This window comes from Amblyomma maculatum, chromosome 6 (assembly GCF_055883805.1).
Source record: "Amblyomma maculatum isolate TAMU_Amacu chromosome 6, ASM5588380v1, whole genome shotgun sequence".
Lineage (NCBI taxonomy): Eukaryota > Metazoa > Arthropoda > Arachnida > Ixodida > Ixodidae > Amblyomma > Amblyomma maculatum.
Genome location: NC_139349.1, coordinates 25,983,020 through 25,999,741, shown reverse-complemented (window position 1 = coordinate 25,999,741; position 16,722 = coordinate 25,983,020). Strand labels below are relative to the sequence as shown.

The window sequence follows — 16,722 nt, the reverse complement described above, 5'->3', positions numbered from 1 at the left end:
TTTTTAAGTTCATGCATTTTGTATTTCCGCTAATATAGTGTCTTTATTTCGTTGAATTTTCAACTCATTTTCCTTATAAGGTTTTTTTGGTTGCATAGAGTGATGTTGGGCATACTTTTAACGAATATCTTGCAAAGAATCGAAAAACATCAACCTTCACGCGAACAGAAATAGATAATGTTTTAATTCCTGCCAAGACTTTGAATTAAGAAAGGTGGAAGAGATAGGAGAAAACGTAAGCGATCATGACTGAGGTGCACAGGCTCACCTTTCTTGAGTGTGAAGAGGTCGTCCCTGTACTGGACCTTAAGGAACGTTGTGAGCTCTACTTCGAACACCTTGTTAGGGTCATTTGGGATCTCGGGCGGGATAGAACGCCTCCTGCGACCGTATCCGTACTGATCGTTTCCGCATGGAACCTGGCGGAACAAATGCAGGCATAAATAAACAAAGTCCAATCAGGTTTGTTACCTCCATGAGTAAAAGACAAATTTTGCACTATGAAATGAGTTAATTTCGGTTGCAATACGCCGTTCAATGAGAGTACGGACGCGTGCTGCAGCACTGAGCATGTTCACAACTGGAACCCGACGAGACAGAGGACTAGCGATCCAAAATGACTGGAATTGTTAACAGCTATGAAGTACTTTAAAGGAAAATGAGGAAGGTAGAAGGCATATAAGGAAAGCAGTCTTACGCCTTTGCACTCCTTGATGCACACATTGACGGTCCCAACGAACAGTACGTAGTTTGATTCTGGAAATTTGAACGCCCTGAACTTCGCCGAAAGCGTGTCTCCGCCGTCGAGAGTCTCAAAGTTGCCGAATATGTAGGGGTCGATAGAGCATCTGTGGAGGGAGGAGGGAAAAGAATACGATAGATGTGAAACATAATAGTGCGTAATTATTGTCACTTGTCGGTGTGGGTGGGCAGCATTATTTTTAGCTTCTTTTATTTGCTTAGAACAAACACTGTCAGGTTCAACTCCCCAAGACAAATGGCAAGATCCACAAGTGGTTATTATGGAGCATTAAGGGCCGGTGAAATCATCAAAATAATTTGGAAGAACATCCTAGATGCCTAAACGCAAATAAAAGCTGTCTTTAAGTACGATAGGTTTTAAAGACTAGAGAACGTCAAGGTATATTCATAAAGACCAATACATTTGTTATAGACTCGAAGCATGCGATCTCCCCCTGAGCTTATGCGAGAAATGTTTAGAGCACTTCTCATATTCTTGATGTCCATGACTGTTCCAAAAATTTGGCTGTTATATTTCTTTTTACCCATTCACGATACATGCCTTTTTGTGGTCGGCTCCTACCTATCTTTTTGCGAAAAACGCTGCTAACGTACGAATTCAGCGGTGACCATTGTCTCATTTAAAATGGAGAGGCGGTGTGTAATGTCTTTCAATATTGACCTAGAGTCCATCAGTTTGCCGTAGTTCTCACCCGTTCATCACGATCACTTCCTCTTGCTTGTTGGCACTGTCCGTGACTTTCAAGTAGCTGGTCAGGATGCCGTACGTGCCTGCGTAGTGATGCATGGTGAGAAGCGGAAAGCAGACCGAAGTGAAACAAAATGCGTGTATTTATTTGTAATTGTTATCTGTTTGTAGTCATTATAACTTTCCTAATGCAAGTTTTTTGGCGCGGAATATATACAAACTGCATAAATCGACCGAAAACCGGAGGGAAAATCGCAGCCCTTCCTCGCCACCAATTCATAAAATGTAATTACAAGAAACATAAGCCACACACCTTCATCTTCATGCATACTACAATATACGAGGGAGTATACTTTTCAGAAATTAGGAGAGATCACTGCACTCACTCAAAACAAAGGATCTCTCTACACTTTTACATAGAGGGTTAAAATCAGACGCAAGTAGTTGTACCGTGTATCGTATACTGGCACCAGAGGGTGGAGGCGCGGGCAGATTGGCGAGTGGCATGAGTTATTTATATTTATACTCATGTATACCTGATGGGAGGTCCCCCAGACAGGCTTACTTTGGGATATCCTGCTGTACAAACCTTTTTTATGCACTTACGATTGATTTGTATTTCGTTTTAATAAACCAAACCTTCAAGGCGGTTCCAAAGCTTCGAGTTAATCTCTATCCTTAGTCCTTCAGAGTAATTTTGGACAAAAGTCCTGAAGCCAAAAGATTTTGGTCTAAACAATAAACTGAAGCCGTCATGGTGGCATTAAATACTAAAGGACCGTGAAACGCTATGAGACAGTTTCTTTTTGTGATGAGAAATCATTACTTAGAACTTTAAATGCCCTTTGGCTTTTAATATTGGAGTGACGGCTCTATTTTGCGGCTAAGAAAAGCCTTTGGCTTCTGTACTTTTGGCCAAGAATATCTACTGTTCATTAAAACAGCGTTAAGAACACAACTTATGAAAGACAACACGAGTGGCTACTGGCAGAGGGAAACAAAGACTTGCTCTGTACGATAAAGGCACTCCAGGTCAGCAGAAGTGGAAACTTTTTGTGTCGTCCTTTACTCGTTCTCTTCACAGACCTCATTTTCGATCGAAAGCTCTCACCTTCCATAGAAGAAATGAATAGTTAAAGCAATTAGTACTTACGCTCTACTCAAGCTTTAGACAAAGGGGAGCAATCATTGAGAGGAATCTAAATAAGCGTGCGTATGGCGACGACTCGGGAATAGGAATGCACAGCTGCATTCGAGGGGACGCCGCGAGTGCGGGACAGAGATGAAAGAGGCCACCTCAATCAGGTCCTAATTAACTCGTTTCCCGGAGACAAGTTTTACGCCATGATTAGCATGCCAACACGCACGGAGAGGGAATGCCTATTAACGCGTGCTTGACCGTGCGTCGGCTAAATTGGACAAAGCATAGGGGGCGCCACAGCCGACTCAGAAAATTTTAAAAATAAAATATTGTGTGAGCTACCATGGGGGTCTCGTAAATTCGCCTTCGAAGAAGTCGCTTTATCCATGGCAGTAACCATTTTCTTGGAGAGTCAAATAAGAAGCTTGAAATTTTCTGTGTCTCATCTTCTATGCTTTTAAATCCCATACACTCATTTCACGCATGTAGCAATTTACGTGATAACAGACCGCATTTTGTAAGTAGTGGCAGCGCGTCATTACATCATTGAAAGTGCAAAGAAATAAGTGCTGATAAGAAGCTATAACCTCTACTCTTGGGGTCCAGGAAGACGAGCATTTCAAGCGGCGTTCCGGGCTGAACGTTGAGCGTGGTGTCGAGGACGCGGCCGTTCTGCCGGATCGCCACATCGAGGTATGGCACGGGTGCCCGGGCTTCGATGTACTCCGTGATGTTCAGGTGCCTGAGCAAGTTCCCCGTGAAAACAGCATTGAGTGGCAGTTTAGAAGGAATAAGCATGAACGTAGGGGTAAGAAATAAAATCAATAGTGATGCAACAAGTCTCAAAGTATGCGCTAATCGAGGCTAGAAATGCGATCTGCCACAACACCGCCTTAAAAACACCAGAAAAAATTGGGAGAAATAATGGCGCAAAGGCATAACAGATGCCTTTCTAGTACACTACGGTCTGTAGACCCAAATATCAATGTAAAGGTATTTATCAAATAAAGAAGGCTAAGTTAAGCTTCACTATAAAAAAACCCCTGTTGATGATACCTGCTTTCGCGGCTCAGTTCTCAGGCCACGCGACTAGTGAACTCGAAGACCAGGGTGTTATCCCGGCCCCTGCGGCAGCATTTCATTTGAGGCACAACGCAAGGCAGCTGTGCTCTATGCAATTTCAGGGCACGTTAAAGAACACCATATGGCCAAAATAATCCGCAACCACTTAAACATATTAAAACCTGCGCGCCATACCATCTGAGGATTGTTGTCCTTGATGAGGCGTACGAAATTAGATTTTCAGAATTTGTTCGAACCTGTTAAAAGCAATACACAAATTCTGTTTGTGTAGATGGGTTTGCGACTAGTAGCGCGCAAACTAAGATGAAAATTGATGCCGTAAACTTAGTAATGAACTAAAATTCAATTATTAACTTTATTTACTACACTTAGCATGCATGTTTATATTGAAAACTAGTATTCGAATACTTTTCAATTTACAACTTTATTAAAGCTCATGTGTCCTAAGATCAGCTCATCTATGTTTTCACCCCAAACCTTATAAGCAAGCATGCGAGACCACCGCGCTCGGCATGGGGCTCCTTCTTGGTAAGACGCAATTGGTGAGTACGACGCTTCGCCTGACATGAGTGTGGTGTTACAGGCGATGGGAATAACTTATCGTACTTGGCCAGCAGTCTGGTATCAATGCGCTTGACCATATGCGAAGTTAAGCAACTGTCCGTCTTTTCACTTATTCTAGAAGCAATCGCTCAAAAAAACAGTTCTCACCCAACTCCGCCCGCACAGTGATTATTCGGCTTCGCGGGACATTAATGAAGAGTTACCAGCGTCTTGTGTCTCTCCAAACCCTTGTCAAGCGAAGCGTCATACGTAACAACTGTGTCCCACCAGGGCAGAGCTCCGTGCCAAATGCCACGATTCCTATGCGTAATTTGACTGTTTTGGGCGGAGAGCTTAGAAACGCATATTTCAGTACTCATGTGCGTTATTAAATTTTTACAGTATAAAAGGTTCTTCTAAAGAAAGTCTACACGTTTTCAATATAAATATGCATGCTAACTGCTCATAATAAAAATTGAAATAGTGAATTTTATTTAATTAATAATTATGATGGTATTTTTTTCTTTCAGAAATCCTGTCCGCCTGGCTGCATACAAATTCACAGAAACGAGTTTTGTATGCTGCTCTTAGCACTATTCAAGATTCAGAAAATCTAAAGTGCTTCGAAGCTAGAGCTATGTGCTCAACAGTATTGACTTTTGGTAACCTATCAGTAGAGCGATTGCATGTGCTGCAGCAAATCGTGCAGCTGGATCATATCAACTGCGGCCTAACTGGGTCTAACACTTCTTTCCGATAGTTCTTTCTCTGTACCATAAATATAGTATCTGCGGTCACTTACTCTGGCTCGACGAGGTCGAACGGCAGCGACTGTCGGCGGGAACGTCCGCGCGAAGCGACGCTCTGATTGAAGCCTCCCGGGAGCACGCACTTCGCCAGGATTACCTCTGTCTCCTCGCCAGGCGTCTCGATCATGATACGATGGTAGTAGATCCACTGGCCCTGCGGTTACGGCGCAAACGCGAAAGTAGAATTTCACGCACCAACTAATGTTCGTGACAACCAACAAGGCTAAGCTGCGTACTCATTCTTTTTACGAAATTTTGAGTCCTACTCTATGCTATGCCTAGATTAACCCGCTTCTGGAATGAATGAGCAGTGCTCGTAGTTTTGATCGCATCAGTGCACAAGAACAGCACAAACAAGGCTAGCACAATTGTGAATACCGACGCTAACACAAGGGCCACTGCGGCGCATTTGCGCTTGCGTAGTGTGCTGTTTCATCCGTCCCCTTATGTAGCTAGTAACACATGTCTGAAAATACAACTGAAACTTCTGCGCAATATTTTCATTTCGCTCTGAGTAGGTAGCCAGGTGGCAGCAGCGATGGTGTGCTACGTGGAATCCTCGCCTGCTATTGGCGTCATCACGCAAGCATTTGTTTTAGGTCTCAGCTCTTACACGCCTATTCCGGCGTTTTGCGTCGTCGTCGTCGCCGCCGGCGTCGGCCTCGTAACCAGCTCCGCTCTCCTCTCAGCCCCCCTATTCCTCCGTGGCGGCAACCGCGCGTGTTCTCCGATTGCTGCACGCGCTCCTACCACCGCCGTTCACCGCTGCGTGTACACCCCGCCCCCTCCTTTCTGCATGGCGGCGACGGTGTGCTCTGGCTGTCGAAGCGCCGGCTCGCTATCAGCGGATCACGGTACGTGCATCCCAAGCCGAACGCAGAGCCAGGTTGTCTTGACTCGCTAGCACGTCAGCGGCATCAGCCAGCCGCTGCTATCTCTTCGTCGCGCGACATTTCTATGGGCCCACGCGCTGCCTCCCCCAACCTCCCGATACTTGAATTGCTCTCTTCATTTCTCCGACCACAAAGCTTCCTTCATGACAGTAAAGAACTGTTAGCGGAGTGCTTCTTGAAAGAATATGTGTTAAAAAGTAAAATAGTTGTCTGTAATTGTACATACATGTCTTGCACAAAATCTTTGCTTCAATCGATCGAAAAAGTGAAGCAGCTGATGAGCGGCGCTCAAATTTAGCATGCAACGTAATCGTCGGCAATTTTTTTTACTTCTCGCTATCCGATTTACCGCGCGTTCCAGTTGAGGTAGGTCTAGCGGATGCAACCAATGAGGAGGCTACGACTCTGGCACAAGCATACAGGTACCTCATGATGATAACGATATTCCCTAAAGTGAAATTTCAGAACTGCGTAAGCGTTTCTATTTTACTTTTTTTTACAAAGCAGTATTTATTGTTCTCACGATTCTTACATAATTTCTCAGAAGCGAAAGAAGAACGGGATAACGGTGCAGAGCTCGTGGCTCTTCTTGTGAGAAATTCTCTTTAGCTCACAACTTACTCTTGGCTCAAAGCTCGTGACTCTGTTAATTCGACAAAGGCGACGTGGCTCAATCGACAAACGGAGCATCAGAGCTGCACTCTGAATACATTTTCAAGAAGCCTGTTTTTGGTCGTCTCGACTATTTTAAGGCGAAAGCCTTTAATGCCTCATTGTTGTCGACAAAAGGATGTCAGCAGAAGGTTGCCAGCAGAGGTGTCACGCTTTCGCTAATAATATAATAATTGCTTCACAGCAAAGAACAGGCGCAGTAACTGTCACGCTTGTTTTGTGGGCACCACCGTTACTCTAGGAACGTTGGTGAACACACCTAAACCACACTGTAAGGGAATGGAGGAAGGTGGAAGTTAAAGCGGAAAGAGAGAAAGGGCTGTCATAGTGGAGGGCTTCCTGAGTAATTTAGACCACCTGGGGATCTTTAACGTACACTGACATCGCACAGTACACGGACGGCACTACATTTCGCCTCCATCGAAACGCAGCCGCCAACGGTCGGGATCAAACCCGGGTACTCCGGCACAGTAGCCGGGCGCCACAGCACCGCCGCGGCGGGACACGCTTTGGAGAGGTAGAGTTAAAAATTAGAGGGTCTCTTAGATGTCTCCTAAGAGGAGAAAAACCAAGGCCTACCCTTCTCCAATCATTTGCCTCTCATTGTTAGCCTCATGTCGGCATTCCTTGCAGTGCTGCATATAATTATAATTGGATTACAGGAAAGGGAAGGCGCAGTATCAGTCACACTTTCTGCGACACGTATGCGTTGGGACGGTACACCATCGCTCCTGCTTCGTGGCGTTCCTTGGCACACGTTCAAGTGTGGGATTGCAGATGGCAGGAACACTAGACAAGATAAGACTTTTAATCGGCGTTCGTTGCAGTGCTACTTATAACTGGTTTAGAGGAAAAGAAATGCGCAGTATCTATCACACTTTCTCCGGCAAGTGAGAGTTTGGACGGTACATTGCAGACGGCAGAGACGCATCCCGCCTGGCCAATCAGAACGCGGTAAAAGCGGGACAAACTTTGTCCACGACAGCATGACCCATTAAAGGCTTTCGTCAGAGTCTTGTCTCCACTGGGAATCGAACCTCTATCCCTTGGATCATCAGCCCAGTGTTTTAACAACTGTGTCATGCCCCCGGATCGTGAAACGCTCTTGGTAATTCCTCTTGTCTACCGTGAAGACGATAGCGGGATTCTGCGACTGACAGATACTGCCCCTTTCCTTTCCTGTAAAGTATCTGTCACAATTCTCCGCGGACACATGTACCACACCGTAAATGAAGGGAGGAAGGCGGGAGTAGAGAGGGATATAGGTTGCGTAGTGGAGGGCTACGATCCACCGCGCTATAATGGATTTCACCTCATTGTACTTTACTGGTCCCAAGTGCTCTCTTGAGTTTTTTTATGTTTGCTGATGAGTCGAACGAATCCGCATTATCGGGTCCCTCCCATTCGCATTGATTGATTGATTTATAAGAAGGGAAAGGCGCGGTAACTGTCTCACTTGTTTTATCTGGGCACCTCAACCGCGACGTAAGGGAAGGGAGGAAGGTGGGAGTGAAAGCGGCAAGAGAGAAAGAGAAGCCGTAGTAGAGGGCTACGGAGTAATTTCGACCAACTGGGAATCTTTAACGTGCGCTGACACCGCACAGCACACGGACGCCTCTTTGTTTCGCCTCCATCGAAACACAGCCGCCGAGGTCGGGTTCGAACCCGTGTATTCCGGCACAGTAGTCGGGCGTCTTACCACTGCACCACCCCGGCGGGGCTGTGGACAGCTCAACCGCGCCGTAAGGGAAGGGAGGAAGGTGAGAGTGAAAGTGGAAAGAGAGAAAGAGGAGCCGTAGTGGAGGGCTACGGAGTAATTTCGACCACCTGGGAATCTTTAACGTGCGCTGACATCGCACAGCACACGGACGCCTACCTCCCAATCGCATTGCGCATTCACAAGGCCCACTTTTAGTCCTCTTGAACCAACACGTTTTCACGGCCTATGGTTAATGCGGCCCACTTTTGTTCCTCTTGAACCAACACGCTTTCATGGCCTATTAATGTGGCCCACTTTTGTTCCTCTTAAACCAACACGTTTTCATGGCCTATGGTTAGTGCGCCCGACTCACAGTGCGAAAGTCCTGGGCTCTATTTCCACGTACCATCCAAACTAACCCAGTCTTCTCTTCAGCTGAATTATTTATATTGTCTTACAGCAGCTTCCTTGAGATATTTAGGGAGGATCCGGATATTTATTATGTATTCCTGAATATGTATGGCTCAGTGCAGACCAGTCATTTCTTCGCGGCGCGGACGGACCTGCCGACAAAAAAGGAGGACGTAGCCGTTAAATGCATTCCTGCATTAAAAAACAGTAATGTCAGCGCGAGTCGATGATTGAAGGTCTATACCCTGCTGCGTTAGTCTTCAGATCTTAAAACGAGACATGGCGTACAGATATAGAGTGGGAAGAGGGGAGATGCCCATAGCGCTGTAGCGCACTGTACCGCCGAACTGTAGGACCCGCATTATTCTGTACACTTAAGAGATGGCACAGTACACAATGGACCTTAGTAAGCGATACTTACACAATTCCAGAGGCTAAAGCAAGGAGTCACAAATGTCGATTGAACACTGCAGACAGAGCTGCATGACAATGAGCTACCACATGCTCCGCTCAACACTATTCTTTCATCTGGAGCCACTGCTACCGAATAATCCTACCCAAATGATCACAGATGAATCATAATATAATGTTTGATCCTGCCCCGATCGACGTAATTCTCCATCTTTCTTATTTAGACGTATGGTGTTGAGTACTGTGCCATTTAATGCGCCGTTGTAGCACAGTGTGAATACTTGAGCAACGAATAAATAATGCGATGAAACTACCTGCGATAAACCTATAGGTGTGAATTATTTTCCATTCTCTCACTTTCTATCACTTATTCTCCACTCACGCTTCTCGTGCATTGCAAGCTACCAAGGCATGTGGAGAAAAGCGCATATACAAAATCGACGAGAACTGCGTTGACAAGCCAGCTCTGCTTTTGCTCCTAAGGTACTGCCGCTGTGCAAAGAAGCACCGTCGCCCGATATCTCGCTATGTGCCACGCGTTTTCGTATCATCTTGAGTGGTTTCGCAAGCCTTTTTCGCCATCCTCTTCCAACAGTTCGCTTTCCTTTTCAACTTCAACGGCATCGAGCGGCGGAACGTCACTGGGACCGCGAGCAGCTGTCCAAATCTTCAAAGCGCTAACGGAGCCCCCAAGAACGCGACCGAGGGGCGATAGACGGAGCGAAGCACGGCAGAGCGTAATCTCATTTGGCGTCTTCTGAATGAGGGAAGCGAGACTGCAGCGATGGATAAAAGAGAGAGAGAAAGAGACAGCAGAGACGGCGCGAGCTTAGCTATTGATCAACGCGTCTGCGCGAAGTAGTGGATGCGGAAGAGTCTGGCGTCACTACAGGCGATAAGAAGACAAACACAGATCCGCCCCCGCAGGCGGGATAGACTACAAGGAACAGCAACAGCGGTAAGAGGCCTGGCGCATGACTAAGTGGCGCGTTTGTCTCCCACTCTGTTTCGATGGCGGCGCGGCCCGCTTTGCGAAAAGGATTTGAGCGTCGGTGGCACGCAATCTTCAATGACAGCGAGGCTTGTAACTGCCTCGCATTTTCTCGCGCAAATGAGTAAGAAGCTCACGACGCTTGTTTACAGAGCGGTGAAGAGGCACCCCTGTAGCAGTTTAGCGATCATAGTTTGTTTCTCAGGTCTAAATAACGTGTGGCCTTTCCATAGACTTTTTTTGCGGGGAAATGAATGAGATAAAATTAGAATTTTCCGTTTCACATTTAAATCAAACACTCTGAAGAGCAGGTTCATTATTTTAACGAGTTGTGTTAAGCCAGTGTCAACATGACATAAATTACCATTAAAAAAAACGACTAGCAGCGTTCGGTTCAATTCACGTCAGGAAACAGCGCGCTCACTAATTATCAAGTGGGACGCTCACTAATTATCAAAGTGGGAGGTAATTAAACAGGCCACCATTGACAGATGTCTTACTTGCCACCGCTTTTCACTGTCATGTTGTAGGACGATTGAAGCGCAAAATATCGGTGCCCTTTACAAATATGCGTTCATCGTTTGAAGAGGGGGCTAAATCTCCTTTTAAATCGTCTAATATGCTGTGGTAGGCCGCTCACAGTTTATGAATCGTATGAATCACTCAGAGTATTTGACAGATCTGTCATCAACACAAATAACGAATCTATTTTTGTAATATATTCATGTTGGAGCGCTGCCTTCAAATCAGACTTCCAAAATATTGTGCTCCTCACTACTTGCCTCGGCGAATAGGTGACTTGGTTTGGTTTCCCTTGGAAACCATCTAACTACATGGGCGATGTAGCACCGACGTTTATCGGCGACGTAAATTTTACGTTTTATTTGGCTTTAAGCGTTTATGTGATTAAATGCGCCATTTAAGTAATGCTTGTTACTCCCTACGGAGAGGAAAAATTTAGGGCAAAGCCGAAAGTTTGGTTTGAATGCACAATACAGACGTGGCGGTTGAGACTTAAACATAATATCTTTATTTGCAGTGTAAGTGGGCATAATATAAGCCTACAATTTCAAACATCAAAGCTCAATATTGAGAATCGTCCAGCTTTAAACTCTTTCTACTGCATTTATAAAAATATTCTGCTCTTTTTTCAATTTAGTTTGGAATTCAGTGGGCAATGGTGTTGCATGCATCATTTTTATTTCTTTTCAAGCTGTAAACTTAACGACAACTTGCAACATATTACCTGTTTGAAATTTGGACGATCTTTACTTATCATAACTGACACCCTAAGCAGGCGCATCACTCTACTTCATTGCGAAGAGGAACATTTTGGCCACATGTCGATGACTATCCATCATTCTTCGCTCGGCGCTCATTTCAAAAGCCACAGTAAATGAACTGATAGTTCAGCCTTTTTTAGAGCGTAATTATTATCGATACCAAAGCCGGTGTCGTCAGGAATACGAAGCGGTAAGCATCGCTTACCGTGAGCTTATTGTGCATTCGCGTCGTTCCGCAAGCGTAGATGTTGTCCAACGGCAGGATAAAGGTGGTCTTGCCAGACGTCACTTCCGGTTGGCAACCTGGGAGACAGTAGTAGACATTTTTTCACGCATCGGGGAAATTACTCACAGTGCCAAGAGATCAAACATGTTTTCATTCCCTTCCTTTTCATGCTTCGCCACTACGAAAGCGCATAATTTTTTCCAGCATTTTTTTTCTCCTTTGTTCCTTTTACTGTGTAATTCTCCAGCCGCTATTTTACGTCCGGCTGGGCTAACGGACGACCTAGTTAGCTATCTAGCAACCACAAAGTTCCAACAGCAAAAATAAAAAGGAAGAACGCGAGAAAATATAGATGCAGCAAAATGCGAAACTACATGCAGTAAAAGAAAACGACAATGAAGATCAGATGTAAACCGGAGAGCAGAGCAGGAATGTTTTCATGATTCTTCTGAATACACACACACACAAAAAAAAACGTACCTTCTTTTTTCTAGAAAAATAAGAACATTTGGTGGATGCTTTCTTTACGCAGGGCAAAATATTGGGGGGAAAATGGAAGCAGTGGAGACGGGACATAAAGGAGGCTGTTGAAAAAAAAATACTTCATCCATGCTCGAGAGCTACCTCAACAACGTTTTTCTTAAACCCTCGCCTAGGACACATATAGAGACCGAAAAGAACATCTAAATAGATCACAACATTTCACTCGTGCACATGCTAAGAGCTTTACTCACAAAGCCCAACAGCAACACATTTATAACCTTTAATATGGCAGATCCGTCAGGGAAACCTTTTGTGACCACATGTATTTCTGTTTGTTCTCGGGATCGGCTCGGAATTATTTCGTTCATTCGTTTCGTTCACCTTCATCCTTGAAGGTGAGATACAGTTGTCAGGATGTTCCATAATGTACACCTTATGCACTATTCAGTCGCACCTAGCCCGAGTGTTGTTTCAAGAACACTAGATAGGAAACTCCTAGCCGCCTTCGATTCGAGGATATAGAAATATTATTAGCCATACACGAAGACAGTCAAATGAAATCAGAGCGACAGCGCGCAGGTGGTGCCCCCCCCCCCCTTCCACCCTTCCCCCATATTTTCATCAGAACACAACCTGTAGTCATTACTGGTCCTAGTCGTAGCCAACGCAAGTGCTTGAGACGATGACTGTGACTTCCCACTGCAGTGTTATGGAGCTTTCTTCTGCCCCGGGATGAAGCAGCTATTGCTTAGGAACACGGCTTAGAAGTCCTCAAGGATTTTGGCAAATAAAAGTCGCTTGTGTTTTGTACCTGTTATCGATCTCAATTGTTACATTTTCTGGTCTGCTTACATTCGAAGAAAAACTTTTTTTTTGTCTGTGTGGGCTTCCGGGTGTGTGCTTCTAATATAGGTGGGCCTAGATTCCAATTGTGCATTTCTCCTGACGTTCAACAGAAAGACTGTTACTAGAATTTACAGTCATCATTAGCAGACTGCGCTCGGAAAGAAATGGGCGCATATATTATTAAAGCATAGCTCTAAAATTTTACATTCCTGTGCGAGTTCGTTCATTACGCGAACAAGTTCAGTTGCGTGTTGTGCTAAATATTTCTGCGCTCCTTGATTGGTTCATGCAACGCCTCGCTCAGAGTGTCAACGGTATACGTCCGCCAGCGTGGCTGTTATCATTGGGAGAAGTATAATTGCGGAAAATAATCGTTTCGTTAGAGCAGCCTAGACCCGAAAACCACGAACGGTACTGTGCGGAATGGGATTGCCTTCCAGCCACCCGATATGAGTAAGGCAGCAGATGATTATCAAGACCGTAATTAAAACGGGTCTTCTATTTCCGAACTCATGAGAAGAACGGGCACACAACAACAGTATGAATATAGCCCGAGATATGTAAGTCATTTCTCAATGGCTGTTGACGCCAATCTTTTTAAGAGAGATTGTGTATTGACAGCACTCAATCGACGTAATCTCATATACTTCCAAAAGGCACGTTTAGCGGGCCTAAACTGAAGCTTCAATGCAAAAGTATACATTATATTCCAATAAAGAAAGAGGCTGCTCTATAATGCGCAAAAACTTGAAACTGCTCTAAACTAAATGAGCGATTACTCAAACTACTCGCATAGAGAGTTTCCAATCTTCAAAGTAGGGCTCGCGGAAGAACATCTTATATCGTTAGCCTAATTAATGCCACCCTGTCTACGCTGCAACTTTCTACACTACGTGCCTGTGCAAAGCAGTCAAATCTGCACTCTGGTCGTTGGCAGCGTCTCCGGCCAAGAGGAAAGCCTGCCTCTGCATGCTCTACCCATGGAGCGGCTAGAAGTCGAGAGAAAAGCGGGTCGCTGCCAGGCAGGCAAACCGAGGCCGAACTGACGAGGACCGAGGCAGCTACATCAATCACGCCTTAATCCCGAACCTCCTACTCGGTCACGAACCACGTCCGTAGAGTTTCGCCAACTGCGTCGTGAAAAACGAGGTCCCACAAGCAGAGGAAGCGCTGCTCGCCGAATGTTTGCAGTCCGCGCGCGTGATACTGGCAATCGCCTTTCCTATTCGTTTTTTCTTTTGTAGTTGTTTTTTATTTCTCGATTTCGCTTTCTCCTGGGCCTCAATCTCGGGCACCCGATGAGACGCATGCCATCCGCAGCCCACGGCGGCGCGCAGTCGCGTGAACGTTGGCACCCGGTGGTTACCGCGCCTGCCCAGTGCAGATACGTCGTCGACATCCTCGTCGGCGCCGGAAAGAGCAGAAACCTTGTCAAATATTGATCACTGCACACAGTCGACAAGAGGTGTAGAAAATTCTGCCAGCCACGAGTCGTGTGGTCCTAGTTCAACGGTCGGCTCCAAACAGCGCGTGTTTTGCTTGTGCTAAACAGCGGTGGCGCGCTTGTTGTCGGACGTGCTGCGCTGAACATGGAGCGCGTGCGAGTTCGTATCCCAAATTGGGGTTTTAGCGAGTAAGTCCCGGAGGAGGGAGGAGCTAACGGGCAAGAGAGCCAAGCCCCGTATCAGAAGAGGTCGCGAAGTCGACGCTGTCGACGCTGACGAGGCCGCGACGGCTGCGATGGCGACAGTGTTGTGTTCTGCGCACGACGGAGGCGTGTAATTACGGCAGCGGCGTAAACAGCGTTAGAAGGAAACTAGCAGGCGTCAGGAAGAGGTTGCTTTCGAAACAGGAGAGGAAGTGTTGCTGTTGTTTCGTGAAGGAAGGAAGGAAGGCAACCTATCAGCCAATTCTTTAGCGAGGGACACTCTGCATACGAAAGTATGCACAACGCGACAGCGTTTTAGAACAAAGAGTAAAAATTAAAGACCACACAGCATGCGGCTTCTTTTCCTATTACAAATGCAGCTTTTGCCTGGACGTGGGAAGAATGGTGCCGGCCATGCTGCGGTGCTTTCACTGATATGAAGGACTACTTACAGAACGATGCTAATAAAACTTCTAACACTGTAATAAATTATAGTGCCAGTTTCTACATTTTCTTTTAGCTACATGCCTGTCAAAGATAAAAAAGAATGGAATAATAGACTAGGCTGAGGAGGCTCCAAGGAATTCCAATGCTTTGCATTCCATCCGATTTCCCAGCAATTTAAGTGATGTATTTCACAAATCCAAGAATACTCCCATTTTCCCAAACTAACGCTTCAGAACCGCTGTAGCACTGCTCTGTAATCAGTAATATTTTAACTGCTCGTATACACTTCCAACTACTATGAACGTGCAGGTCGACTTACTGCATTACCAATTTGTCATTACTTTTCAGTTCGTCCCGCTGAAGGCACAAAACATTGAAGCCATAGTCAGACATTTTTTGCTTACTCAGTGAAAGCAGACAGTAGAGCATTCTCGGCAAATAATTGGAGTTCACAAAGCGTAGGCAACCAAATTTTTGAGGCGCATCGGCATGAATTTCAAAAGTAGTTATATAAAGATTCCTAATCCTTTTCCGGACTCACTTCGGCAGCACCATCCTACACTAATCACCAAGCCGCTGCCAATTCTCCCTGGTGGATATGCGTAAAGCATCTGAGTATATTTGAATAAACTAATTTGATTTCGTATGATATCAAAGGAGACCTATAACAGCAACCGCATCATGCGCATTGTTCGTAGTGGCGTTCTTGGAAGTGGAATTGAAGAAAATTAGGTCATTTCTAGAACCTACTAAAACTATCGTTTCGCTTGCACAGTGTTGTGAGCCTTTATTATTCTCCTCAAACAGGGCGAACATTGAGAAAATGTAGCCAGCTTAACGCGCCTCACACAGCAAAGCTGCAGTTAAATAGCATTCCAATACTCACCCCCCATAATTTTAAATATCTTAAATATCTGCTAAGGGGTGCATTGAAATGCTAGTTAACTGAGGGCTTTATACAGAGCCTAGGGTGCTCGTTGAAAAATATATAGACTCCTGAAAACATGTACCCACTCCGCAAGTTTATTACTCGTTTTTTTTTTCTTTGTGTTTTTGCTATCCGCTCTAATTGTAATACCGCATCTTCAAGGCTGTGTGCTACTGGTCTTACGACCCGAGCCTTCACTTGCTGTACGAAAGAGCATTTCTCATGTACCTGCCAATTTGAATTTCCCTTCCATATGAGGTCCTGACACCGCGTGGCGTGCATGACTCTTTGTGACAATTTGTGCACGAGTCCGGAGCAGCCTATATATATCTCTATCATGTGTCACTGAGGCTATTTCACTTCCTGCTTTTATGCAAAAGGAGTAGGAGGGGTCAAGAATAGAGAAATGTAAGGCAATAAATATAGTGCAGCCTTCGAAGCAATTGAACGAGGCGTTGTCTGTAAGCCTAGGTAATGTTTTCTGAATGCCCGCACACCAGCACAGGCATTTTCAAGCATTTCTCTTCTGCTAGATTGAAAATTTAATGTTCTAAAATGCTACCAGTTTTTTTTTTTTTTTTTTTTTTTCACTGATTCCAGTCCATCCTTATTTTCTCGTACACTGAATAGCAGCGCTCGTAGCATCCGTTGAGCGAGTGACAAAGCACTAACAAAAAAAAAAAATGCTGCATAGAATTGAAAACAGTAAGTTACTAATTCGGTTATCCTTATTATCTCATCCTGCCGTTCGCCAGAAG

General features: G+C 45.3%; 1 protein-coding gene across 5 annotated transcripts in view; it reads right to left on the bottom strand.

Annotated features, from left to right (window-relative positions):
- Nucleotides 1-16,722, bottom strand: part of qsm (Zona pelucida superfamily protein qsm) — a 304,012-nt gene that overhangs the window by 8,931 nt on the left and 278,359 nt on the right. For all 5 annotated transcript variants that reach the window (XM_084606244.1, XM_084606240.1, XM_084606242.1 and 2 more), the window contains exons 3-8: nt 11,592-11,689; nt 5,020-5,180; nt 3,179-3,333; nt 1,455-1,533; nt 698-848; nt 269-419 (exon numbers count right to left, since the gene is read on the bottom strand). In XM_084606244.1, the coding sequence (XP_084462370.1) occupies nt 269-419; nt 698-848; nt 1,455-1,533; nt 3,179-3,333; nt 5,020-5,180; nt 11,592-11,689 (795 nt within the window). The remainder of the gene's footprint in view (nt 1-268; nt 420-697; nt 849-1,454; nt 1,534-3,178; nt 3,334-5,019; nt 5,181-11,591; nt 11,690-16,722) is intronic.